The following is a 27512-nucleotide window of genomic DNA, read 5'->3' on the forward strand; positions in this document are numbered from 1 at the left end:
TTTCATGCTATAAATATGCCATTTCAATTTTGTTTTTTGCAGGTGGTTCAGTGTCCAATATGTATGCAATGAATTTAGCTAGATACAAATATTGTCCTGAGATTAAGGAAAAGGGGCTGTCTGGGTTGCCAAGATTAATCCTTTTCACATCTGCAGAGGTAAAAAATTATTTTTGATATCAGATACAGATTTTATGAGAATGTATTACTTAAGGAAGTTTGTTTGTTTGGGGCTTCTGATATGCTTTTATCCTATCTGTGTATGAATAATATGCCTAAGTATAATGTCATATTTCATTCCAAAGGAAATTCTGATGGATTTGATATTGTAACCCCTGGCCACTCAATTTTGTACATCACCTTTATTTAAAAATTTATAGCTATAACATTTTTCTTTGAGAAAAGAGAACATTCAATTTGAAAGTGCTACCTCTTTCTGAGAATCTCTTCTTTGAGTGCCTTATTTATTAAAACTTAGATGATTGCTTAACTCTGTCAGTAGACTCACATTTCCTTGTAAAAACCGATTGCTTTGAATGACTAACAGAAAGGTTTTCAAGAGGAAAGGGAGCTATTCTGAAATAATGAACATCACACACACACCCCCCACCCACCACATTGCATGTTGTCACAATCCTCTATGTCCTTTTTCTCCTCACTGTAGGGGGTCTGATTGTGGGTAAGTACATTGGCTTTGAGCTAAGCTGCCTGCATTCAGTTCTTGTCTCCACTACTAATTAGCTGAGTGACCCTGGGTAAGTTAATAACTCCTCTGTGCCTCAGTTTCCCAATTTGTCAAAATAAGTAGCAGTTAACTGTGGTCTCTAACAAATATACCCCAAAGCCCAGTGGTGTCGAACTAGAGCTAGATATTATTGCTTACGAGTCTTGGGATAGCCGGACAGTTCTGCCTCTCTTGGTGGGGCTCCATTATGTATCTGGTGTCGGCTGCCCAATTGCTGAGGTAGAAGTGGCCCTGATAGGGATGAATCCAGTGAGTTCCCTCTGCTTGTTTCTCATCCTCCAGCAGGCTAGTCCAGGTGTGTAGTCATGGTGGGGGTCCATGGGAAAAACAATATGGACACCCACTGATCCTCTTGAGTCTCGGCTCAGAGCTGGCACATCGTCATTTCTACCTCATTTCCTCAGTGAAGCAAGTGGTGTCAATGAACCAAGATCCAAGAAGTGGGAAAACCGACTTTATCTCATAGGTAGACTTGCTGCGAAGTCCCCTGGCAAAGGGCATGGACACAGGGAGAAAGGAACCATTTGGGGCCATCATAGCCACCCAGCAGCCAGTCACATGAGCTTAGTAGTCATGGCTAAATGAGTTGTTGCAGAGACTGAATGAGCTAATGCATGGAAAGTTGGAGAGTAGCAGCTGGCACATTATAGATACACAAAAATGATAGCTAGTTTTCTTAGGGGGAGGAGAATTACCGAGCTATCATAATGTGGGTAGAATAGATAGCACAGTTGAAATAGTCTTATCTGAAAGAGAGTCTTTTTTCCCTTTTTTCTTCTTGTGCAATTCCAGTGGGTGCCTCTGTCCATCCCACCATTGCTTCCGCCCCCCATTCCTGGCAGGAAGAGTTTAGCTTCTGTACCTTCTGTGATAATCCAGGGTCACCTGTGAAACACATGAGGCTGGCAAACTCTAAAAGTTCTGTCATTTCCAGCTTTCCTGTATCTGTCATTTTCTTTAAAGAGCACGATTTCCTTTATTATTGCCAAAGGATAAATTGTGGATGAAGAGTTGGACGGTGGAAGAAAACCTGGCCACCCCTCCCATGTTTTCCACCTGTCCTGGCTGACCTTTATTCTGGTTAGTTCAGTGCCATGTGCAAAGCGGGCGCTGAGTGTGAGGCAGCGTCTGGAAAAAATAATCTAAACTGAGATTCCTAACTCAGCCACCAGAGGCCCTTCTTTTTGAAAACTTCTTCTGGAGCAAGCGAAGAATGTTTGGGAATGGGGACATCTGGGGAGAACACTTCGTCCCTTGGGATTATTACAGAGTTTCCCTTTCTGGGCTCCAAACTTTGGCATGTCAATTGGAGGAAGCCCCATATCCGAAATGCAAAATCCCTTCTTTTGAATTGTACCTCCCTTGCCTGTGAAAGCTGATTCAGTAGGTCCCCTGCTATCAGCTCAGTGCTTTTCCTTTTGCCTTCTTCATTCTTTGTTTTAAAATTCACTAGTGGTCTTTTCTGGAATAATTGCTCTGGGAAGAGGGAAGGAATTCTATGGGAGCCTAGAATAAAGATCATGCCTGGGAGAGATCAGAGACATAGGTATAAACGGGTGATGGGGAGTGTAAAGAAATTGAAACCTCATGCAGTCGGAAAAACAGAGCTAGTATTATTTTTTCTAATCTCCAGGCGAGATATATGTACAAAAATAGTTAAAATATAAGCCTGGGGAACATGCCAGCAGAAGATGGAGCCAGAAAACCAAGAATTTGATATACATCTTGATTTACTTGAGCCATGGTAACAAAATATCATAGACCAACTGGATTAAACAGCTGATGCTTATTCCTCACCAGTCTGGAGGCTGGAAAGTCCAAGTTCAAGATGGTAGATTTGGTATCTGCTAGGAGCCTGCTTCCCAGTTTGGAGACCACTGTGTGCTCATGTGGCCTTTCCTCAGCTCCTGATTGTGGACAGATGCTGAGGTCTCTATCTTCTCCCCCTATCAGGGCAGTAATCCTATGACAGTCTCACCCTCGTGACCTCATGCCAACCTAATCCCATCACATTGGGCGTTAGGTATTAAACACATGAATTTTGAGGGAACATAAGCATTCAGCTCGTTACAATGTGACTGCCACAGAGAAACTCCATAGCTTCGAACACACTATAGCTCCAAATATAGATTTTTACCCCATTCATCCAGACTCTACCTTGTTCATTCCTTTTCCTGCTCTGGTAAAGAGATGGAGGTCATAATATTTGCATTATTTTCATTGCTATTTTGGCAATCACCTTCATCACTTATTAAAACAAATCAACTCATTGGTTAAAATTAAAAAAAAAAAAAGAATTTAAGAAGGTTGTAGTTTCTTCAGTGGTCTTAAACCCTGTTAGGCTTTTTGCTATGCCTCCCTTATTTGCTCTTAGTTGTTGGCAGTGACCCTGTGGTTCTTTTCCAGTATTATTTATTATGTGGCCTTTTTTTCCCCCCCTGTTTTTGGGTGGCTTCTAGAGTAACCACTGCATGCCTGAGTTGTACCATCAAGCACAGAGTATCTGCCCTTACAACTGGGGGTGTATTTCCATGCTTGAGGTTCTGATCGTAATTTTTTTTTAATTTTTTATTTTTATTTATTTATTTATTTATTTTAGTATTTTTTATTTTTTTATAAACATATATTTTTATCCCCAGGGTTACAGGTCTGTGAATCGCCAGGTTTACACACTTCACAGCACTCACCAAAGCACATACCCTCCCCAGTGTCCATAACCTCACCCCCCTTCTCCCAACCCCCCTCCCCGCAGGAACCCTCAGTTTGTTTTGTGAGATTAAGAGTCACTTATGGTTTGTCTCCCTCCCAATCTCATCTTGTGTCATTGATTCTTCTCCTACCCACTTAAGCCCCCATGTTGCATCACCACTTCCTCATATCAGGGAGATCATATGATAGTTGTCTTTCTCTGCTTGACTTATTTCACTAAGCATGATACGCTCTAGTTCCATCCATGTTGTCGCAAATGGCAAGATTTCATTTCTTTTGATGGCTGCATAGTATTCCATTGTGTATATATACCACATCTTCTTGATCCATTCATCTGTTGATGGACATCTAGGTTCTTTCCATAGTTTGGCTATTGTGGACATTGCTGCTATAAACATTCGGGTGCACATGCCCCTTTGGATCACTACGTTTGTATCTTTAGGGTAAATACCCAATAGTGCAACTGCTGGGTCATAGGGCAGTTCTATTTTCAACATTTTGAGGAACCTCCATGCTGTTTTCTAGAGTGGCTGCACCAGCTTGCATTCCCACCAACAGTGTGTGTTTTCCTCAAGGATTTTGATGGATTCCTTTCGCACATTGAGGTCCTTCATCCATTTTGAGTCTATTTTTGTGTGTGGTGTAAGGAAATGGTACAATTTCATTTTTCTGCATGTGGCTGTCCAATTTTCCCAGCACCATTTATTGAAGAGGCTGTCTTTTTTCCATTGGACATTCTTTCCTGCTTTGTCGAAGATTAGTTGACTGTAGAGTTGAGGGTCTATTTCTGGGCTCTCTATTCTGTTCCATTGATTTATGTGTCTGTTTTTGTGCCAGTACCATGCTGTCTTGATGATGACAGCTTTGTAATAGAGCTTGAAGTCCGGAATTGTGATGCCACCAACGTTGGCTTTCTTTTTCAATATCCCTTTGGCTATTCAAGGTCTTTTCTGGTTCCATATAAATTTTAGAATTATTTGTTCCATTTCTTTGAAAAAGATGGATGGTACTTTGATAGGAATTGCATTAAATGTGTAGATTGCTTTAGGTAGCATAGACATTTTCACAATATTTATTCTTCCAATCCAGGAGCATGGAACATTTTTCCATTTCTTTGTGTCTTCCTCAATTTCTTTCATGAGTACTTTATAGTTTTCTGAGTATAGATTCTGTGCCTCTTTGGTTAGGTTTATTCCTAGGTATCTTATGGTTTTGGGTGCAATTGTAAATGGGATTGACTCCTTAATTTCTCTTTCTTCTGTCTTGCTGTTGGTGTAGAGAAATGCAACTGATTTCTGTGCATTGATTTTATATCCTGACACTTTACTGAATTCCTGTATAAGTTCTAGCAGTTTTGGAGTGGAGTCTTTTGGGTTTTCCACATATAGTATCATATCATCTGTGAAGAGTGATAATTTGACTTCTTCTTTGCCGATTTGGATGCCTTTAATTTCCTTTTGTTGTCTGATTGCTGAGGCTAGGACCTCTAGTACTATGTTGAATAGCAGTGGTGATAATGGACATCCCTGCCGTGTTCCTGACCTTAGCGGAAAAGCTTTCAGTTTTTCTCCATTGAGAATTATATTTGTGGTGGGTTTTTCATAGATGGCTTTGATGATATTGAGGTATGTGCCCTCTATCCCTACACTTTGAAGAGTTTTGATCAGGAAGGGATGCTGTACTTTGTCAAATGCTTTTTCAGCATCTATTGAGAGTATCATATGGTTCTTGTTCTTTCTTTTATTGATGTGTTGTATCACATTGACTGATTTGCGGATGTTGAACCAACCTTGCAGCCCTGGAATAAATCCCACTTGGTCGTGGTGAATAATCCTTTTAATGTACTGTTGAATCCTATTGGCTCATATTTTGGTGAGAATTTTCGCATCTGTGTTCATCAAGTATATTGGTCTATAGCTCTCTTTTTTGATGGGATCCTTGTCTGGTTTTGATGGGATCAAGGTGATGCTGGTCTCATGAAATGAGTTTGGAAGTTTTCCTTCCACTTCTATTTTTTGGAACAGTTTCAGGAGAATAGGAATTAGTTCTTCTTTAAATGTTTGGTAGAATTCCCCCGGGAAGCCGTCTGGCCCTGGGCTTTTGTTTGTTTGGAGACTTTTAATGACTGTTTCAATCTCCTTACTGGTTATGGGTCTGTTCAGGCTTTCTATTTCTTCCTGGTTCAGTTGTGGTAGTTTATATGTTTCTAGGATTGCATCCATTTTTTCCAGATTGTCAAATTTGTTGGCGTAGAGTTGCTCATAGTATGTTCTTATAATAGTTTGTATTTCGTTGGTGTTAGTTTGATCTCTCCTCTTTCATTCATGATTTTATTTATTTGGGTCCTTTCTCTTTTCTTTTTGGTAAGTCTGGCCAGGGGTTTATCAATTTTATTAATTCTTTCAAAGAACCAGCTTCTAGTTTCGTTGATTTGCTCTATTGTTTTTTGGTTTCTATTTCATTGATTTCTGCTCTGATCTTTATGATTTCTCTTCTCCTGCTGGGCTTAGGGTTTCTTTCTTGTTCTTTCTCCAGCTCCTTTAGGTGTAGGGTTAGGTTGTGTACCTGAGACCTTTCTTGTTTCTTGAGGAAGGCTTGCACCGCTATATATTTTCCTCTCAGGGCTGCCTTTGTTGTGTCCCACAGATTTTGAACTGTTGTATTTTCATTATCATTTGTTTCCATGATTTTTTTCAATTCTTCTTTAATTTCCCGGTTGACCCATTCATTCTTTAGAAGGATGCAGTTTAGTCTCCATGTATTTGGGTTCTTTCCAAACTTCCTCTTGTGGTTGAGTTCCAGCTTCATAGCCTTGTGGTCTGAAAATATGCAGGGAATGATCCCAAACTTTTGATACCGGTTGAGTCCTGATTTAGGACCGAGGATGTGATCTATTCTGGAGATTGTTCCATGTGCACTAGAGAAGAATGTGAATTCTGTTGCTTTGGGATGAAATGTTCTGAATATATCTGTGATGTCCATCTGGTCCAGTGTGTCGTTTAAGGCCTTTATTTCCTTGATGATCTTTGGCTTGGATGATCTGTCCATTTCAGTGAGGGGAGTGTTAAAGTCCCCTAGTATTATTGTATTATTGTTGATGTATTTCTTTGATTTTGTTATTAATTGGTTTATATAGTTGGCTGCTCCCACTTTGGGGGCATAGATATTTAAAGTTGATAGATCTTCTTGTTGGACAGACCCTTTGAGTATGATATAGTGTCCTTCCTCATCTCTTATTATAGTCTTTGACTTAAAATCTAATTGTTCTGATATAAGGATTGCCACTCCTGCTTTCTTCTGATGTCCATTAGCATGGTAAATTCTTTTCCACCCCTTCACTTTAAATCTGGAGGTTTCTTCGCGCTTAAAATGAGTTACTTGGAGGCAACATATAGATGGGTTTTGTTTTTTTATCCATTCTGATACGCTGTGTCTTTTGATTGGGGCATTAACCCATTAACATTCAGGGTAACTATTGAGAGATATAAATTTAGTGCCATTGTATTGCCTTTAAGGTGACTGTTACTGTATATTGTCTCTGTTTCTTACTGATCTACCACTTCTAGGCTCTCTCTTTGCTTAGAGGACCCCTTTCAATATTTCCTGTAGAGCTGGTTTGGTGTTTGCAAATTCTTTCAGTTTTTGTTTGTCCTGGAAGCTTTTAATCTCTCCTTCTATTTTCAATGATAGCCTAGCTGGATATAGCATTCTTGGCTGCATGTTTTTCTCGTTTAGTGCTCTGAAAATATCATGCCAGCTCTTTCTGGCCTGCCAGGTCTCTGTGGATAAGTCAGCTGCCAATCTAATATTTTTACCATTGTATGTTACAGACTTCTTTTCCTGGGCTGCTTTCAGGATTTTCTCTTTGTCACTGAGACTTGTAAATTTTACTATTAGGTGACGGGGTGTGGGCTTATTCTTATTGATTTTGAGGGGCGTTCTCTGAACCTCCTGAATTTTGATGCTCGTTCTCTTAGCCATATTGGGGAAATTCTCCCAATAATTCTCTCCAGTATACCTTCTGCTCCCCTCTCTCTTTCTTCTTCTTCTGGAATCCCAATTATTCTAATGTTGTTTCGTCTTATGGTGTCACTTATCTCTTGAATTCTCCCCTCGTGGTCCAGTAGCTGTTTGTCCCTCTTTTGCTCAGCTTCTTTATTCTCTGTCATTTGGTCTTCAATATCACTAATTCTTTCTTCCGCCTCATTTATTCTAGCAGTGAGAGCCTCCATTTTTGATTGCACCTCATTAATAGCTTTTTTGATTTCAACTTGGTTAGATTTTAGTTCTTTTATTTCTCCAGAAAGGGCTTTTATATCTCTCGAGAGGGTTTCTCTAATATCTTCCATGCCTTTTTCGAGCCCGGCTAGAACCTTGAGAATTGTCATTCTGAACTCTAGATCTGACATATTACCAATGTCTGTATTGATTAGGTCCCTAGCCTTTGGCACTGCCTCTTGTTCTTTTTTTGTGGTGAATTTTTCCACCTTGTCATTTTGTCCAGCTAAGAGTATATGAAGGAGAAAGTAAAATACTAAAAGGGTGGCAACAACCCCAGGAAAATATGCTTTAACCAAATCAGAAGAGATCCCCAATCGTGAGGGGGGATAAAGGGGATAAAAAGAGGTTCAAAAAGAAAGAAAGAAAAAAAAGAAAAAAAAAGAAAAGAAAAGAATTAAAAAAAGAAAACGAATAAAGAAAAATATGAAAACGAAAAATATATATGTTAGATAAACTAGTTAAAAAACGTTAAAAAAGAAAAGGGTAAAAGTAAAAAAAAATTTTTAGCAGAAGAAGAGAAAAAAAATGAAAAAGAAAAAAATTAAATTAACTGCAAGACTAAAAAAATCACAGGGAGAAAGCCATGAGTTTCGTGCTTGGCTTTCTCCTCCTCTGGAATTCTGCTGCTCTCCTTGGTATTGAAACCGCACTCCTTGGTAGGTGAACTTGGTCTTGGCTGGATTTCTTGTTGATCTTCTGGGGGAGGGGCCTGTTGTAGTGATTCTCAAGTGTCTTTGCCCCAGGCGGAATTGCACTGCCCTTACCAGGGCCCGGCCTGAGTAAATCGCTCGGGTTTGCTCAGGAGCTTTTGTTCCCTGAGCGCTTTCCATAGAGTTCCGGAGGACAGGAATATAAATGGGGGCCTCCTAGTCTCCGGCCCGGAGGAGCCGAGAGCCTGGGGCCCCACTCCTCAGTGCACCCTCAGAGAACAGCACCCAGTTACTCCCGTCTGCCTGACCTCCGGCCGCGCTCTGAGCTCACGGAGCCTGCGGCTGGCTCAAGGTAGCCCCGAGCTGTGAGCTTACTGTTGGCTCTGTCTCTGTAGCCAGCTTTCCCGTTCCAATACCTGCAAGCTCTGCGACACTCAGACACCCCCATCCTTCTGTGACCCTGCGGGGCCTGAGGCCACGCTGACCCCGCGTGGGCTTTGTCCCGGTTTAGCCTCTGGAGTGATATCCCTCAGCGGAACAGACTTTTAAAAGTCCCGATTTTGTGTTCCATTGCTCCGCCGCTTGCCAGGAGCCTGCCCCTCCCCCCAGGGTCTATCTTCCCGTCGCTTTGGATTCACTTCTCCGCCAAGTCCTACCTTTCAGAAAGTGGTTGTTTTTCTGTTTCCAGAATTGCTGTTCTTCTTCTCTTCGGTATGCCGATGGATTTGCAGGTGTTTGCAATCTTTAGAAAAGCTATCTAGCTGATCTCCTGCTAGCTGATGTAGTCTCAGCCTGCTACTTCTCCTCCATCTTGACTCCTCCTCTGTTTTGATTGTAATTTAACCATCCACGGAGACTTGGAACATCATGCTAGAGCTCCCCACGCTGTCTGTGTATCCACAGTGACCTCCCCAGGCTGAGTAGGAACCAAAAAAGAGAAGGGACTTTGGAGAAAAGTAATAAAAGTAATAATCTAGGGCTTGATTAGCAGTTAAATATGAATTCCTTGAATTTAAGGAAATTGTAGTTTAGAATCCACGTTCTTTTGAGAATCAGCATAAAATAGTGATCATGGTCTGCTACTAAAAAGCCAAGGGAGAAGAGAAACCCTGACCTCCCAGGCCAGCCAGCAATCGGCCTAGTTCCTCTCTAACAGGACGGAGGCTGGGATGGGGCCGGAGAGACCTGGGTACAGTTCTCAAGGTTGTGCCTCCTCACATACCTAATTCATTCACCCTATTCATGGCCCTTCTGTCTTGGCGAATTTGACTGGAGTTTGGATGCTAATGGGGTTGTTCCTCACCAGTGAGCAGGTGCTTTTTAGGACCTCAGGCCGAGCATAGAGTAGCCCACCTGCTTTGGGAACAGAGCCAGCTGTGTGCTCTTGGAGAGGTCCCTGGACTGCATTCCTTTTCTTCACTTCCTGACAGGGGACACTCACAGACCCTGGTTTCCACACCACCTGGAGCTCATTTGAGCGTCAAATTAGTCCAAGTGCCCAGCACACTGTCTATGGGAGGGAAAAGCCATGGCTTCCTGGGAAACCCAAGGTCACAGAAAAAATCCTTGCAGGAGCCAGAAAGGAAAACCTCAGTGCATGTCTGTCTTTCATAGAGGCACTTGCCGTTTCATGGTCATAGGAGTAAATGCCCAATGAAATGTTTGTGTCTTCTGTAGACAAATGAAACCTGGTGGGGGAGACTGGGACTTAGAACGAACAACTGACTTATCTTTTGCCAGAGAGGGGAGCAAACACATTTGTTTCAAAATGGAAGCCCTTACTTCTAAGCTCCGGTTTTCTAGGGTTTTTTTCTCTCCTTGAAACTACTCAGCACATCTGAAGCATTACCTTCTTTCTTTTCTTCTTTTTCTTTTCTCTCCTCCAGGGCTCTTTTCCCCTCTGATGCCTTTAGATATTTAGACTTCAGTTTTGCACACATTTTTTTTTTTTTTAATCTGTCTCTATCCATTTGAGATTGACATTGGACTCTACTTTGCCCTGAGGTAACCAAAGACAGCTCCACTGAGGCTACTTTTTCATGAGATTACCGGTTTTTAAATTCAGTAGACCCATTGGTTGGGGACACTTTGCTGTTTTCCAGGTCTAAGCAATGTGCTTTTCCTTAATGACAGATGCCAGTGGGATAGGCTACTACTTCTCACTATGAGATCAATAGTTGATTGTTGAAGTCCAAGTCTCTGGTGAGAAATAATTCAGCTTGGCAATGTCATCCTAGCTATGGTGGGCTGATATAGCAAGTAAAGAATTAATTACATTTTCATGTACACGATTACTCCTCAATATGCATATGTTCTTGTACCAACTTGAAATGAATGCATCCTACAGGCATTTGGCCGTGTCCTATTTGATACTTGAAATTAATTATTTAGGATGGTTTCATTTTTCCTGATGGTGTTACTTCTGCATTTATTTTTACACAGTTAAAAAAAAAAGAGCTTCCAATAAAACTCTCTTGACAAAAGAAGAAAAAAAATTACCACATTTGAGGGAATATATCAAGTTAAGTGTGAAGGCATGACTACTCTCTTAATGTATTCATACCTACAAATTAAATTACTAAGGGTTTTTGGTACAATAATGTCCTTTAGCACCTTCATTTTTCTGGCACGAGAAAGAATTAATTGACCACCTGTCCACACTAATGTATAAAGAGTGACATCTCCAATGTTTGAATGCTAATTATTTTATAGGCTTTATGTAGTAGAGAAGAAAAGGCCCCAAAATCTCCGTCATATACTACCATTTCCAGTAAAAACTAGACCAGACCTAATTCCAAAACCTTCTATTTGTCTCCTGTTCATGCCAGGGCTGCATAAAGTAAGGTGCCCATAAATTATTATTACTTTTGTTATTACAATTTTAGCCACCTTCCTCTGTGTTTAATTTCAGTCTAACATTCAGTATTAAACAAGATCGGTCCAGTGTCTGGTCAGCATTTATAACCCATTATTCGCTCTTGAAAAAAATTAAATTCTTCTGTAGTTTGCGACTGCAAATTTGAGATGGAGTCTCGCTCCCTCCTTGGAGGGTTTTGAGTCAGCAGTGGACTAGCTTCTGTTTCCATTAATGGTGAGTCTTATTAGTAGCATCAGGAGAAACTTCTCTCAATGTTAGGGAAAAACAACAGCCTCCAGGGGCCATGTTTGTTCCCTAGGCCAGGCTCTGTGCTAAGCCCTTTCCGTAGATTAACCCATTTAATTCTATGAAAAGCAGATGGATTAGACCCCGACACACCCACCTCCAATTAGCAAATTGAGGCTTGGAGAGTGTACATTATTTCTCAAGATTCCATAGCTGCAACAAGGGGAAAACGTGAAATTAAAGCCTGGTTTCTCTGGGCCCAAACAAAGTCAATGTTTTGAACCGGTATGTTAAGGAGCTCATTTGAATTATTACTTTATTTTTCTTTTATGCAAAAACATTCCAAAGATTGGGCTTAACCATATGACTTTAGATAATAAGCAGTAGTTTTTTCAAGCTTTGTATTCATGTTTTCCTTTTCCCCCTTGTCCCTTTTAATTTAGTGTCATTACTCTATGAAGAAAGCAGCCTCCTTTCTTGGGATTGGTACAGAGAATGTTTGCTTTGTGGAAACAGATGGAAGGTAATGGGGACAGGATCTGGAAGCCTGGTGGGCGGAGGGGGAATTCATACTTTTTAAAAAACAGTACCAGTGTCTGTTCACGCTAAACATAACTGAGTACCTCAAATCTGTGTCTCCTAGAGGTAAAATGATACCTGCGGAACTGGAGAGGAAAATCTGGCAAGCCAGCAAAGAGGTGAGATGGGAGAGAAAGAGGGGAAGAAAAAAGTAGGCATGCATCTGGACATAAGGGAAGGAATGCAAGCAGCTAGACCCGTTTCTGTGTGTGGGAGAGAGAAGAGAGCTTGTTAGAATTAAAATAGGGAAACTCATTTACAGATGTTCTATTTCCAGGTGCTTGGGCTCTCCATGTTCTGTGCAGTTTCTCAGATGTTCTCAATCCAAGGTGGCTGGAGCCTATTAAAACACTGACTGACATCACCATATTCCCAATTCTTGCCTAGAATTAGCTTTAAAAGATAAGCCCAGCCTCTCCAGCAGGGTGCCTGCATCCACTTCCCTACCTAACGCTGGGCTGAGAGCTCTGGAGGTCAGGCCAACTGTCTCTGGGTTGCCTTCAAAATGATCTCGATTTCTGATCAATCTATGCTCCAGGTTGCTTTCACCCAAGGTCCATCGCAAAAACCATCATTCTGTCTTGGGTCTGTGTCTAGTATGTCATCTCTGACAGAATGTCTGCTCTTCCATAGCTACCACGATATAGTAAAGCTGGCATGTCCATTGGTGGGGGAGGCAAGGTCTTGCCCCACCCACCTGCTATACTCCAGCCAAGGCGGGCCCCGACATCTGCTTGTAGGTGACCATTGCTTTGGTGGAAGCCATCTTGATTCTTCCACCAAAAGCCTGCTGGATTAGGTGCGCCTGCTTTACTGCTTCCTTCCAATCCCACCACAGCTTTCACTGCTTTTGGAGCATCAGACTATTCCCCCACAGGTTTTGGAGCATCAGACTATTCCCGCACAGGTTTCTAGTAGGTAGCAACAGAGTCGGGTGTGAAACTGCTAAAACTGCTGAAAACTGAAAAACCCAGTTTTGAGCTGGGATAGAAGTATATTTCTCCTTAAAAAAAAAAAAGAAAGAAAAAAATATATATATTTGAGAGAGTGAGAGAGAGAGAGAATACAAGCAGGGGGAGAGGCGGACAGAGGGAGAAGCAGACTCCTCACTGAGCAGGGAGCCTGATGCATGACTTGATCCCAGGACCCTGGGTTCATGACCTGAATAAAGGCCATATGCTTAACTGACTGAACAATCCAGGCCCCCGGAAGTATATCTCTCTTTACAGAATTTCACACCCTAAGAAGGATAGACTCTTTTATTTTTATTTTTTGTTTTAATACATTTCTGCTATTTTAGTCTTTATGTTTTTTAATTTTTCATAAAAATCACCTTGTCACCAGAGCATGCCAGTTCACTGTATCTGGTTTGAAATTCTCTACTTAAAAATTCTGCCTTTATTACAGGTGTACTGGCTTCAGTGTGTGTCTTTAGATCCATGCTTATCTTTTTTTTTTTTTTTTTTTTTTTTTTTAACGTTCCAATGATGAGAGGACTTGCAAGCTGTCTGGTGAGACAGATTATCAGATTTCATTCACTCTTGGGTAAAATTCTGTATTATAACCTGTTTGTTCTGCTGTGAACCACAGATATTGTGTTCTAATTTTATCTTTTTTTTTTCTTGTTTTATCTTCTACAGAAATTCCTATCAAAGGGAACTTTGTTTATGTCATTAATTCTTGTTGGTGGCCGTGGGGGCGGGGGAGGAAGTTTTGATTGTTCTTTCTGCATGGTTCATATGATTCCTTCCTCTCTCCCCCCTCTCTTTTTCTCTCTTTCTTTCCTTCTTGAATTATGATCTTTTCATCTTGGAAAATTTCAAATATATAAAAACCAATATAATGAGCCTCTGTATACCCATCATGCAACTTCAGTAACTGAGCTTCTGCTCTGTTCTGTCTCTACCCCATGCCCTCCCACCACCACTAGATTAGCTGAAGCCAATCTCACACATCATACTGTCTGATCTATAAATAGTTCAGTATATCTGTCAAAAGGTATGTACTCTCTTTATTAAAAAAAGAAAAACCCCACACACCATTACAAGAAATAAATTCTTAGTATCATCAAATTTTCATTCTGTATTAAAATTTTCCTATTGCTTTTTTTTTAAAAGTTGACTTGTTTGAATTAAAAATTCAAGGTCCATATGTTGCATTTGGTTGATTCATCACACCAATCTTTTCTGATCTGTAGCTTCTCCCTCCTCCTTTTTTTCTTTCCCTGCAATTGATCTGTTAAAGAAACCAAGTCTTTTATGCTGTCGAGTTCTCCACATTGTGGATTTTGTAGATTATGTCAGGAATTTGAGAATCTAGGTGCTCCCTCCACTGTACACCCCATCTGTTCTCTGTATTTCCTGTAATTTGGCAGTAGGATCTTGAGACTCAGGAAGGCCTCACAGGTGGCTTTCTGTCCTTCACTCAGGACACATCTCCGATCTCGTTTTGCGTTGGTTCTGGCATTATGGGTCCATCTGTTATAGAGCTCCGCACCAGCCGCTTACCTCATGAATTTGCTCCCATTGATGATCATCGTCTAGACTCATTATTTCATTAGGTGATGTTCTCATTTGTTCTCTCATTCCTCCTTCATTTATTGGTAGGCTTACAACCATAAAGGAAAAGCTTCCCTCATTCTTACTTGGTTTCCCTAGGGAAAATGTTTGCACAACCAGGGCAGGATAAATGTTTGATTCTTTCCCCTTGTGTACCAGTTTTCAGAATAGTGCATTAGTTGCCTAGCATCTCCTAAAGATAGCCAAAACCATTTTTCTTTTTTAGAATCATTAGGGATAATCTAGCATATTTGATGTTTTATTCCACTGCAGTCATTATTATTTTCATTGTTCAAATTTTTTTTGTTTTGACAATGAAAGACCATGAAACTGACATATCCTGAAGTTGAGAACTTGAAAAGAGAAGTTTTGAAAAAGTGAAAATTGCTCTAGGCACATTTAAAAGTAGGGCCATGGAGTGAGAGTTGGTATGTCTCCTCAGTGTTCTTTCAAGTTAGTTAAAACTTGAGCCTGTATTTTCCAAGGACAGATCTTGCATCGGTACTGAGATAATACCTGGTGATTAAGTTTTGTTTTTTGGTTTTCTGTTTTTTGTTTTTTGTTTTTGTTTTATTTTGTTTTTCAGTAGTTTCAGACCTAGATCTTTTGTTTCAAGCTTTGAACTCACAGTGCTATAGATGTGGGGATAGTACATCAATTTTTTTTTTTTTTGGCTGTGATTCAGTTCCCTGGCCCAGCGCAATCCATTAAAAATCTGTTGAGCAGTGACCTTTACTTGATGCCATTCCAAAGATGGTGAAAACCATGGAAGCTTCAGAGATTCTAAAGATCTCATGAAAAGATCAGACTCGTATAACCACCGAATGTTTGAAAGCACTTTTGTGTATGAGTGTTTCAGATGACAAACTTTCTTAGGGAATACAGCTCATCAGCAGCCCACAATCAATACTGTTTCCACTGATTTTTCTCATTAATAGCAGGAGATACGAAAAAGGAAAAAAAAATTGGAAGGTTAAATCCAAATCACAAAAGTTTGATTTCTGAGGCCTGATATTTATAGCTAGATTGTTAAAAAGGTGAGGAAAACTCATTAATAAGCTATAATAGCTTGCAAAAGTATTTTCTCACTACCGCCAAGGTGTCACATCGTTTACGAGGAACAGTCCAAACATTAAAGACACCTTCCATGTTTTTAGGTAATTGCTTTTTCTCTTCCTTTTAATGATTGATGTAAATCCGGTCTCATTTTATTTTGGTCGCTTGCATGATAAAGATGTAATCTGTGGACAGTTGAGTACGGGGAAGAATTCCCAAAGTGGGTGGTTCCCCAGGAGCTCTACCCACCCACTGGTCCCTGTGGACTGGATTCCATAGGTCACAACCATCTCCCCCGAAGGCAAATGGATTCACTGGGTACTGTTGCTTTGTTTCCTGTGCATCGTGGTTTAAAGATGGGGCCCAAGTATCTTTGCTCTGCCCCACTTCCCACTGAGAAATAACTTCTTTCTGTCAAAGGTCAGCTAAATGGGAAGGAGTCTGGTTCAAAAGGAATAACTCCTGGCATTAAATGGGACATAAAAATATATTGCAAGAACAACTGTGCTTTAAAATAAAACTGAGAGAACAAAATGACTCCATCTTAAATGGAAGGTAAAATTACTTTTATAGGCAGGGAACGTTCTTGTCACTTAGTCCTCAAGGGCTCTAGTCTTAGGATTCTTGTCCCTTCCCCCACCTCTACATTGTCTGCAGATCGCTCCAAGGCACTTCCACGGTGAGCAATGCATCTTTGCTGATATGCTGGGGCAATTCTGTGGGCAAGCAATCTCATGTACTTCCATCTACCTGGCTGCTATAAAGTTCCTTACGGGGCCAAGGTGCTTGGCTAGCTTGGCCAGAATTACCGTCCACCTCTGTGTGTTCCCAGAGTCTCCCTTCTCCCCCACCCTTCACCTCCATTGCCCTCTGGCACCTGTGCACTTTACAAGCTGCAGCCATTAGCTGTGTGAAGAGGCAGAATCATGGTAAGAGTGATGCAGGTTCTCTTTTCTAGAAAATTCTAAAGGATTTTTCTGTTGGGGCATCATTTTGCAGAGTGTATCCCAATGAGGTTACACTATCCCAGTTTAATGGCAATTTGTACTTATCACTCTCTTTGTTTTGTAACTGCACTTACCTGATAAGGAGACAGGCAAACGGGCTCCACGGTTTGCACCTGGAGCTGTTTATTTTCGGATCATCCTTACTTTTATTTCTCAGAGGTGTAAATGCTGGCACTCAGGCCTCAGTGAATCACCCCCAAAAGGAGGTAGGAATCACACAGAAGGCCATTTTTTCATTGCAGCGGAAGTTACTCACTTTGTATGTGGGAAATATAAAGAACAGAAAACACTTCAGGAAGAAAATGAAAGTAAAACCAGTTAACAGTGCATATGGAGTTGGGACAAAGGACTCTTGTTGTCACAGCATTGTCTAAGTTTCCTTGACCTCTTGGAATGGACAAGCAGCCATATTGTGGAGAAGCTGAAAAACACCCTATCTGAGTCATTACCTCCAAAGGAACCAGATAAATTTCTGGTTGCTTTACTGTTACGTTCATCCACCTATTACAGGACAAACTTAGTGCTAATGGTGATGGTTCTTGTGTGCGTGTCCTCCTCACAGGGAGCAGCTCCATTTCTCGTCTGTGCTACGTCTGGTACAACTGTTTTGGGAGCCTTTGATCCTCTGGATGAAATAGCAGACATCTGTGAGAGACACGGCCTCTGGCTTCATGTGGACGTAAGTGCATTTGTGTGTACACTTTGGTTTAACTTTCTAGTCTGTTTGTAGCTTTGCTGGGAAGTCCTTTGTGTTGTCAGAAACTAGACATGAGGTCCCCGGCTACTTTTATTTAAGCGTGTATTTCTAATCAAGGGAAATAAATGTGCCATTTTCCATAAGGTAATAAAGAAGAAGATCCCAAGTCTTAATGTAAATTTTGGTTTTGTTCTCCAGATTCCATTTTATTTCCTCTTCTCCTGTGAACCATTCTCTTTGGTCCCTTGAATCTACTGTCATTGCAGCAGGGCCATACTGAACTACAAAATCAAGAGACCTTGACTTTGGGCTTCAATTGGCCTTTTCTTCATTGCAACTTTAGCTGTTCAGGCTTTCATTTAACTTACAGAGAGGAGTGGCTGATGTGGTCTATAAAGTCTTCTAGCTCTGACGTTACATGATTCCAATCAGCTGGAAAATGCAAACAGCTGCATTACATAATTGCCTGTTATAATTAAAGCAGGTTTTATCTGGATCCATGATAGATAATTATTTGAGGGACATCGGGATAACTTACATTCTTCATAATTTTCTGACTTTAAGAATTGGCTTTTTTTTCTTAATTAATTTTGTAAGTCCTGGGGTGGTTCATAATAATTTTTTCCTTAATTAAAGGTAACTATTCAAGTTCTACTCATCTAGAGTTAAAAATTTGCATTCAGACAGTTACGAATACTTACTGAGCTTTTGTTTTTTTTTTTTTCTTTCTTTCTTTCTTTTCTTTTGGTAAAACCAGGAATTAATTAGTTTGATTCAAACCAATAGAAGGGACGGTTGACAGTATAGGGAACTTTCTTCTGGTGAGAGATTCATAGCCTCCTTAGCAGAAAAAAAAAGAACACTATTTTTGACTTTTTGAACGGAAGGTTAACGGCACTTGGGGGATATACCTGCACACACTTTTATAGTTTGTATGATCTTACGCTTTCAAAGTAAAGTGTGTTACAGAGAGAATTTTTCAGCAGCTCAAGTCTCTCATTAAGCATATGCTAATACTCGGTAAAAGCCGCCATGATATAAAGCTCCCTTGAGTTACAGGCTCTATTAGTATGCCAGTGGCAATCCTTCAGGTAGATTATTTGTGACTTTAAATGGGATTGTAGCATTTGTATCTGTTCACATTTCAACTTTTATCTTATTGATTTTTATAGACTTCGGAGCATAATAATACATTACATCCTAAAAGATAATATGAAGTGAGTACTTTGTGACTGTGGAAATAAGGAGGAAAAATCAAATCTATCAGCAGTTTTACTGAAAAATTCCATTCTCATAAAAGAAACATCAAATATGGATTATATAGTTTATGCAAAGCAGGCCAAGTACAGTAGTTTCTAAATTGGGAGTGAGATTAAGAGACTTAAGAGAGGCTCAGAGAGAATTGTGACTTAGAAGTATGAATGAAAACCTCCTTAGATTTTCTTAAAAAAAAAAACTGAAGGTGGAATTTTTGAACGAAACACTTTTATAAGGAAATGTTTAAGCCACACAAATTATTAAGATTTGCACACAGTAGGCATCTAGTAGTATTAGACAAAATTGGACAGTAGTTTAGCTGACCTGGTAAAGAAATAAGCTCTCGCATTGAGGTAATATTCACTCATGCTTTAATATTACAGGCTGGATATAAGGTAGTATTACATTATATTATTATAATAATAATATTGAACCTGCTGATAACTTTTGATAAAGGGGTATGTGGCTTATCTTGAAGAAACTTCATATACTACATATAGTTTATTAACTTTAAAGATAAAAATCAACAAAATTCCACAGTTTGGCGACCGTGGCCATTGCTGCTATAAACATTGGGGTACAGATGGCCCTTCTTTTCACTACCTCTGTATCTTTGGGGTAAATACCCAGTAGTGCAATTGCAGGGTCATAGGGAAGCTCTATTTTTAATTTCTTGAGGAATCTCCACACTGTTCTCCAAAGAGGCTGTACCAACTTGCATTCCCACCAACAGTGTAAGAGGGTTCCCCTTTCTCCACATCCCCTCCAACACATGTTGTTTCCTGTCTTGTTAATTTTGACCATTCTAACTGGTGTAAGGTGATATCTCAATGTGGTTTTAATTTGAATCTCCCTGATGGCTAGTGATGATGAACATTTTTTCATGTGTCTGATAGCCATTTGTATGTCTTCAATGGAGAAGTCTCTGTTCATATCTTCTGCCCATTTTTTGATTTGCTTGTCCATTTTGTGTGTGTTGAGTTTGAGGAGTTCAAGATGTCCTTCAACGGATGAATGGATAAGGAAGATGTGGTCCATATACACTATGGACTATTATGCCTCCATCAGAAAGGATGAATACCCAACTTTTGTAGCAACATGGACGGGACTGGAAGAGATTATGCTGAGTGAAATAAGTCAAGCAGAGAGAGTCAATTATCATACGGTTTCACTTATTTGTGGAGCATAACAAATAGCATGGAGGACATGGGGAGTTAGAGAGGAGAAGGGAGTTGGTGGAAATTGGAAGGGGAGGTGAATCATGAGAGACTATGGACTCTGAAAAACAATCTGAGGGGTTTGAATTGGTGGGTGGGTAGGAGGTTGGGGGTACCAGGTAGTGGGTATTATAGAGGGCACGGATTGCATGGAGCACTGGGTGTGGTGAAAAAATAATGAATACTGTTATGCTGAAAATAAATAAAAAATAAATTTAAAAACAACAAAATTGCAGTAGTCACCTTGGGCTGCTTGAAATTTTCTATAAAATACTTTAAAAATCCTTTAACAAACTGGCATCTACTTTGTTTTTTTTTAAATGTAATTATGGTTACTGATCCTCATGGATATTTCATAAAACTGAGTTGCCCTGCATAGTAAACATTTTATTAAATCTAAGATATACTGATTTTGTTTACATTTTAACATAGCTGAAGGTCATATGTTGATGTCTTTTTTTTTTTTTTCTTTCTTTGGGGTACACTAAAATGGTGACTCTTCCATTGGATGGTGTCTTATATTTGATTAATTACAACGCATATTTACACAATTGCATAAGGAGAACTTTAGTTTTCTTTTTCTCTGGGAGGGTAGATGTTACTTCAGCCTCTGCCTCAGACGAGAAAGCTCTGGCTGGTCCTGCTCTTCTCTGAGGCAGAGGCTGTGGCTGCTGCAAAGATTGGTGCTCCCAGGGGAGTGTCCTGATGTGCCTTAGGCACTCTTCTTCCAAGTTCCAGGGGAGGTAGCAAACACTGTATTTAAAGTCGGAGGGATTTAGAAGCTGCTAGATCTCAATTCCACACTTGCTTCCACTTCCTTGTGTGGACTGGGCTTATGATTTCTTTCTTTCTTTTTTTTTTTTTTTCTTTTTAAAGATTTTATTTCTTTATTTGACAGACAGAGATCACAAGTAGGCAGAGAGGCAGGCAGAGAGAGAGAGGAGGAAGCAGGCTCCCTACTGAGCAGAGAGCTGGATGGATGCGGGGCTTGATCCCAGCACCCTGGGATCATGACCTGAGCTGAAGGCAGCAGCTTTTTTTTTTTTCTTTTTTAAATAATGTATTTTCTTTTTAAATTTCTTTTCAGCGTAACAGTATTCATTGTTTTGCACCACACCCAGTGCTCCATGCAATCTGTGCCCTCTCTAATACCCACCACCCGGTTCCCCCAAGCTCCCACCCCCTGCCCCTTCAAAACCCTCAGATTGTTTTTCAGAGGCAGCGGCTTTAACCCACTGAGCCACCCAGGAGCCCCAGATTTATTTCTTAACTAATGAATTAAAGAGAAATATGTTAAGTAAACTGGTAAGTGTGGTGCCTAACAGGTAATCATAGCTCCATAAATGACAGCCCTCCCTGAGGTGAAAAACCTTGCTTCTTCAACATTTGGGTAATTGGTTTGCTCTTTTGAGGACTACGTCTGTGATGGAGCTGACCTGCCAAGCTCCTCTAAACTAGGGAGCTAATGCCTCGAAAGAGTTGACATGATTTGAAAAACTTCAATGCACTAGTATTGGGGGTATTTGTTTGCTTTTTTGGGAGGAAGAGGAGGCAGAAGGTGGTGCAGGAGAAGGGAAGGTGTGAGAGTGTGGTGCGTGAGACTCCTGAACTCCTCTCTTTCCGTTACCCTCAGCTCTCATGCTGCATTCCACCATGTGGCCCTAAGCTATGATGTTATCCTGAAGCAGGAATGGGCTTTGGCTCCCAGATCTAATACTTAATGCCTGTGAGACCTTGGACAAGTCAGCTTCCACCTTTGAATGTTAGTTTTTCTACCAAAAATTTGAGGCAGTAATGGTTCCATTCCCAATGTAACATTGTAACATTGTAGGGGTTCAATAACCGTGGAGGTGTTCAACACAGCCCAAGCTGGTCCCCTCATATCCCCTCACAGCCATCACCCTTCCTGGCCCAACAGAATGAAACTTAGAAGTCTGCTCAATTGCAAGGATCAGTCTGACTTCCTTATGACTCACATTGATTCCCCCTCTCTTCCCTCCAGACTTCCTGACAGTGGGGTTTCCTTGCATTTCCTATTCTCAGTCATTTTGTCCTTTGTTCGTAATGTATAAGTCTCCAGTGGACATCTTCCCCAAGTCCCAGGCTTCTTTTCTCTCATTCTTAGGTTTTTGATTTGCGAATATTTCTGAAAGCTATTTGGCTGAAAAGATCCAATTAATAGGATCCATCTAGGCCCTTCCTCATGGGCCAGGAGTTCCTCTGTACCCCTCTATCCACCCTGTCAAGCATGTGCTCATTCATTATTCAGAAAGCCACTCCCCAGCCCATGCCTCGCTATCAGCATTTGCACGTTGTGTTTGCAAGAATGACAGCCAGCATTGCAAAGGATATTGTCTATTTTATTCTCAAATACAGAGAACAAACTGGTGGTTGCCACACAGGTGGGTGCAGGGAGGTGAAATATGCGAAAGGGATTAAAAGGCACAGAATTCCTGTTATAAAATAAATCACAGAGGTGCAGAGTACAGCATATTGACTATAGTCAATAATATTGTACTGACGATGTATGGTGACAGATGGTGACTACACTTATCTTGGTGAGCCCGTGGTAATGTACAGAAGTGTCAAATTACTATGTTGTACATTTGAAACTAATAGAAGATGGTATGTCAGCTATGTTTCAATAATGACACTGAAAAATAAAAACGAAGGAGATTGTCTATTTCAGATTCTAGATTGGAGAAGGAATGGACTGTGTCTTTCAAGTTACTTTTTTGTCCACACACCAGCCAACAGGCTAATACACCAATTTCTTTATGCTGTGTGAATTTAAATCCTAAGGGTCTGTGCGAGGCCATCTACTGTGATGAGGCTCTGTTGGCCTAAGTGAGAGGCAGTGAGCACAAGTGTTTGGAGTGTTCATGGCTTAACGTGGGCTTACAACAAAGTATTAAGGTTGTCCCTCAGAGTTTTTTATGACAATGAACTGGGGAACACATAACATTGAAATAACATCGTTGCATTTATGTAAATATCTCAACAGGCTTCTTGGGGTGGCTCAGCTTTGATGTCCAGAAAGTACCGAAAGCTTCTGCAGGGCATCCACAGGTAAATGTTTTTGGGCCCAGCACCTCTTATTTAGACAAGGGAAACTCTCTGGGTCTTGCATACTTAAGTGACATTGTGACAACCCAGAGACGAAGTGACTGTTCTACTTGAAAACTCCAAGCTCCCCAAAGAACTCAAATTAGCAATCCAGTTGAGGGCTTGAATATGTGTGCTGCTAAGGAAAGTAATTTTTCCTCCAGTGGAAGCTCATTAAGTTCCCCCCTTCCCGTGTACTTTTTCTTTTGCATAACAGAGCTGACTCTGTGGCCTGGAACCCCCACAAGATGCTGATGGCCGGAATTCAGTGCTGCGCTCTCCTCGTAAAAGACAAATCTGTAAGTTTTCCTCTTCTGGCCTTTGGGCTTCTGAGGGGGTTAAACTACCATGTTTGCAGAGGGCTTGCTTTTGCTTACATTTTGATGCTTTTGGACTGATATAGATGAAGGTCTTTGGTAAATGTTGGTGGCATGGAAAGGAAAAATAAATAGACTCAGATTAAAAAAAAAATCTAGTGTTTCTGCTCAGGTGATTTTGTGGATTAGATCTCGGTATTATATAACCTCATTAGTTACAGCAAAATGGTCTCTCTTGCCCTCATTTGGATTATATTTTAAACCTCAGTTTTAAACATTGCCAAGATTTTGTTCTCCTTGATTAAGTCTGGATTTAAGTTATCTTGAAACTTCTGCTTGCTGAGAAAGTGGAACAGATGTGTGTCATACATTAAATTGAATGCCTAATATGCTTAGCTAGGGCTTAACAGCACATTTATAGAGGAATATGTTAGCTCGGGGCTGACCGCCGAACACGGATTTATTAGCTTCTTTGGGAATGTTGTAGGGAGTTTGGAAACCAGTCTGGATCATGGTGGGGAAGTGGAAAGGAATTGCTGAGTTTCCTCCTGGCCACAGGTATCAAACCCATGTTTTTTTTCTGGGTAAAATAAGGATTCTTGTGGGAAGTGGCCCAGGCTGGGAAGTGCCACTTCATTCTTAGAAATGCCTCCTCAAGATATGTGTGCAGCATGTGGGTGATTTTTCTCAGCCATCTGTTTACATTTTCTTCTTAGGGGACTCCCTTTGCCAATGCTAAAGTCATTTTCTCTTTTTAAGGAATTTTATTTCAAATGAAATCCATATTTAAAATTAAAACCTAGTCTTGCATGTGCAGATAGTTACAACTCTCTAAAATGAATTGTGACATTTGTAGGTCGGAGTCCTTTGTGTTTTGAGATGTCCAAAGGAAATACTGTAGGGACCAAGGGCAGGCCACCCAAAATGTACTCCAAAGGCACAATAATTACTTTGAATAGGAATTAGCTAGTGCGAGGACATTCGGGCCCCCTCTGTCCTCCTGGAAGCCAGAAACAAATGTCCCATATGAAAGGTACCCTTCCTGTAGTAAGAAGTAGGAACACATCCTACCATCAGGGACAGGAACTTGAAAGCCAAGAGAGCTGTAGAAACAAAGCTGTTACTTTTTTACTAATCACTACCTCAGCCCAAATTCTGCTTAGAATTCCTTACTAATTAAAGCTCTCAAACATGTTTTCTTTACCCTGTCCACTCCTCACAAACTTACTGTCTTGCTGTCTGAAATGTATAAAAACTGCCTTGGTCATTTTTGGGGGTCTCAGTCTCATTATTTGTCCTCCATGTGCACATCATAAAACTTTAACTTCTTTTCTTCCCCCTGTTAATCTGTCTTCACGTAAATTAATTCTTAGTCCAGATAGGAGAACCTAGGACAAAGAAATATTTCTTCTTCCCCTTCAGGATCCATCAGAAACTATGAATAGATTCTGCATTTAGAGATAGAGACACTTTGGGAAATAGAAATTGATTCCCTAATATTTTATGAGGTTGGCTACTGTTGGCTATATTCAACATAATTTCACGTTTTTGCACTTAATTCCTTAAGTTATGACTTCATTTTATAATGGAAAGGTAGTTTAGGATTACTGTATCATGTGTGAACCAAGGAACATCTTCAACGTATCAGTACTCAATGTATTTAGGACATGACGGAGTTAGGAATAAACCCAGGATTTCCCTTGCTCTAGATATAAGAACAAAAATATGTCAGGTATCCCTTATGAGCCAGCATTCGACATCTGCCTTCTCCCCAGTTGGTTGATCTGAATGACATCCTTATCTGTTGGTGTGCTGGAAAATTCAGACCCCAAGTTTTATGACTATTCTTTTAAATAACTTTCTAACTTTTATACATTTTTCTTGTCAAATGATATTTGAGTGATTTTGCCAAGAATTGATTTGCACTTATGTACTTGAGACAATTCAAAATTTTCTGGATCATCTAACTCTATTATAGGGGTGATAATTTTATTTTTTTAAAAATATTCATTCCTGGATCTCAATAAAACAATACCCATGTCAACTCACATGGCAGAATTAAGAAGTTTTCTATGCATCATGCAAAGGACTGAACACTTTTAAAAGTTACCATTTTTCTTTAAATAAAAGATTGTTTTTAAATTAATTGGAATGGGGAGCTGAACCTTGAGAGGTGAGATATTACAATCAGCTTAAGAAGTTTTGCACTGGCAATTTTCTGTCTCTTTCATACCTATTTTCTGCCTCTGTTCTCTTTCACACTCATTCATTCATCATTCAAGCAACACTAACTGACTTCCTGTGTAGGGCAGGTGCTGTGCTAATTCTGGGCTTATGAAACAGACAAATTCCCTGTAGTCAAAGAGCTCATAATCTTACAGAGGACACAAAGAACAAAATGTTCCTACTTAATTATTATTTTGATAAGTGGTTTGAGGAATGTGTCAGACGCTGTTCATCACATAGCCATTCCGATCTCCATCCCTTCTCCCTCCCTTGTACTGGGAGCCACCAAATGGCACAGTTATGGTCGGTACGTTATAGAGAAAATGTGAAGAGGCTCTTGAGAAAGGTGTTACTCGCAGCTAGAGGTGATACACACAAGAGGAGAGCATCCTTTCCCTTACTTCTGCCTTGAATGTGGTTGATTCAGAGCATGAGGCCCAGGGCTCTGATAGCCACCGAGCAACCACAATACGATGACCCTAAATTAAAAGGTGAATGTACACAGAATGGCAGAACAGAAAGGGGACAAGTCATGGCCTTGAATAAAGATTTTGAAATGTTGCATGAATTTTGGAAGTGATGAGTTGTAAACATTCTGTGGTATGAGGTCATTAAATGTCATTATTGCTGAAACCACTTCCATTGGGTAATCTGTCTCTTGCAGCCAAATGCACTCCTAACTGATAGAGAAAAGAGTGTGGCACTCAGAGAAAACAGAGCAGGGAGACCTGAGATATTTCAGGTAGAAGAAATAATGTGGATCAAGTTTTTAAGGAAGGAAGGTCCTTTTCATTTTGTTTTATTTTATTTTTAATTGTTTTTAAAGATTTTATTTACTTGAGAAAGAAAGAGAGAGAAAACACATGAAGAGGGGGAGGGGCAGAGGGACAAGCAGGTTTCCTGCTGAGCAGGGAGCCCGATGCAGTGTTCAATCCCAGGACCCTGAGCTCATGACCTGAGTTGAAGGCAGATGCTTAATTGACTCAGACACCCAGGCATCCCCAGGAAGATCCTCTTCATTTTAGAAACCAAAAAAAATCTGTTGTAGCCAAAGCCTGGAGAATAATGCTAAGACTGACATGAGACGAGGCAGTGGATGGAACAGTGGATGTTGAAGTGGAGTCTTCACCGTTTTAGTGATTTTAGCCTTGATCTTCAGGACAAAGAAAGAATTTTAAAACCAGGGGGTTATCTGAAAAGATTTTTATTTAAGACAAAGAAATGGAGGTGGGCAGGAATGGATGCAAGAGTCAGAAGAAGCTGGCAGCATCCAAGCAAGAGTTGATGGCAGGGGAGTTGGAAAACTGTGATGAATTTCAAGCTCTGCTTTACCAAGCCACTAGACAGGGCTGCATTACCAGTTATATGTGGGAGATGAAGAAGAAGCAAGTGTCATAGTTGACTCCCTGCTTAGTGATACGGCAACTTAGTGATATGGCGAATGTTTGTGTGTAGGCAGATGGAGATTGCTGGAGGTGGAGAAGACTTGAGAGTGAAATGTCTTGATTTTAGCATTGGCTATCATCAAATCTGGGATTCCTATGAAGTTTTCAAGTGCAGGGTTCAAGTAGGAAGTTGACACATAGATCCAGAGCTAGAAAAAGTGATCTGGGCTGGAAAAGCATATTGGCAGTGGCTGACATATAGATGTTCTCCAGGGTCCTAGAGGTCGAATGGATTGCCTTGGGAGGACCTTGGGAGTGAGAAGAGAAGAGGGTATAGAACCTAGCCCCGAGGAACTTCAGAGTCTGTGAAAGCTGAGGTTGGAATGGCCGGGGAGATAGGAGGAAGATCAGGAAAGAGTGTCACTAATGAAATATTCTTTGAGGGAAGAGTATTATGAGGAGTGTGCAAGACTGTCACCCTTTGTGTTAAAGGGGAAATGCCACTCCTTAAGGAAGAGATCTCAGACTCTCCAGCTGGACTGGCATCTCCCCATTATTCTTTCTCAAACTTCATGCCCTTTCCCTAAGTGCCCATCAGGATTCATCGTTATGATTTCTCAT

General features: G+C 40.5%; 1 protein-coding gene across 2 annotated transcripts in view; it reads left to right on the forward strand.

The window, feature by feature from the left end:
- Positions 1 to 27512, forward strand: part of GADL1 (glutamate decarboxylase like 1) — a 173185-nt gene that overhangs the window by 44910 nt on the left and 100763 nt on the right. For both annotated transcript variants that reach the window (XM_032321473.1, XM_032321387.1), the window contains 6 exons: positions 43 to 158; positions 11931 to 12010; positions 12131 to 12185; positions 17250 to 17366; positions 22863 to 22927; positions 23181 to 23262. In XM_032321473.1, coding sequence (XP_032177364.1) covers positions 43 to 158; positions 11931 to 12010; positions 12131 to 12185; positions 17250 to 17366; positions 22863 to 22927; positions 23181 to 23262 — 515 coding nt within the window. The remainder of the gene's footprint in view (positions 1 to 42; positions 159 to 11930; positions 12011 to 12130; positions 12186 to 17249; positions 17367 to 22862; positions 22928 to 23180; positions 23263 to 27512) is intronic.

This window comes from Mustela erminea, chromosome 1 (assembly GCF_009829155.1).
Source record: "Mustela erminea isolate mMusErm1 chromosome 1, mMusErm1.Pri, whole genome shotgun sequence".
NCBI lineage: Eukaryota > Metazoa > Chordata > Mammalia > Carnivora > Mustelidae > Mustela > Mustela erminea.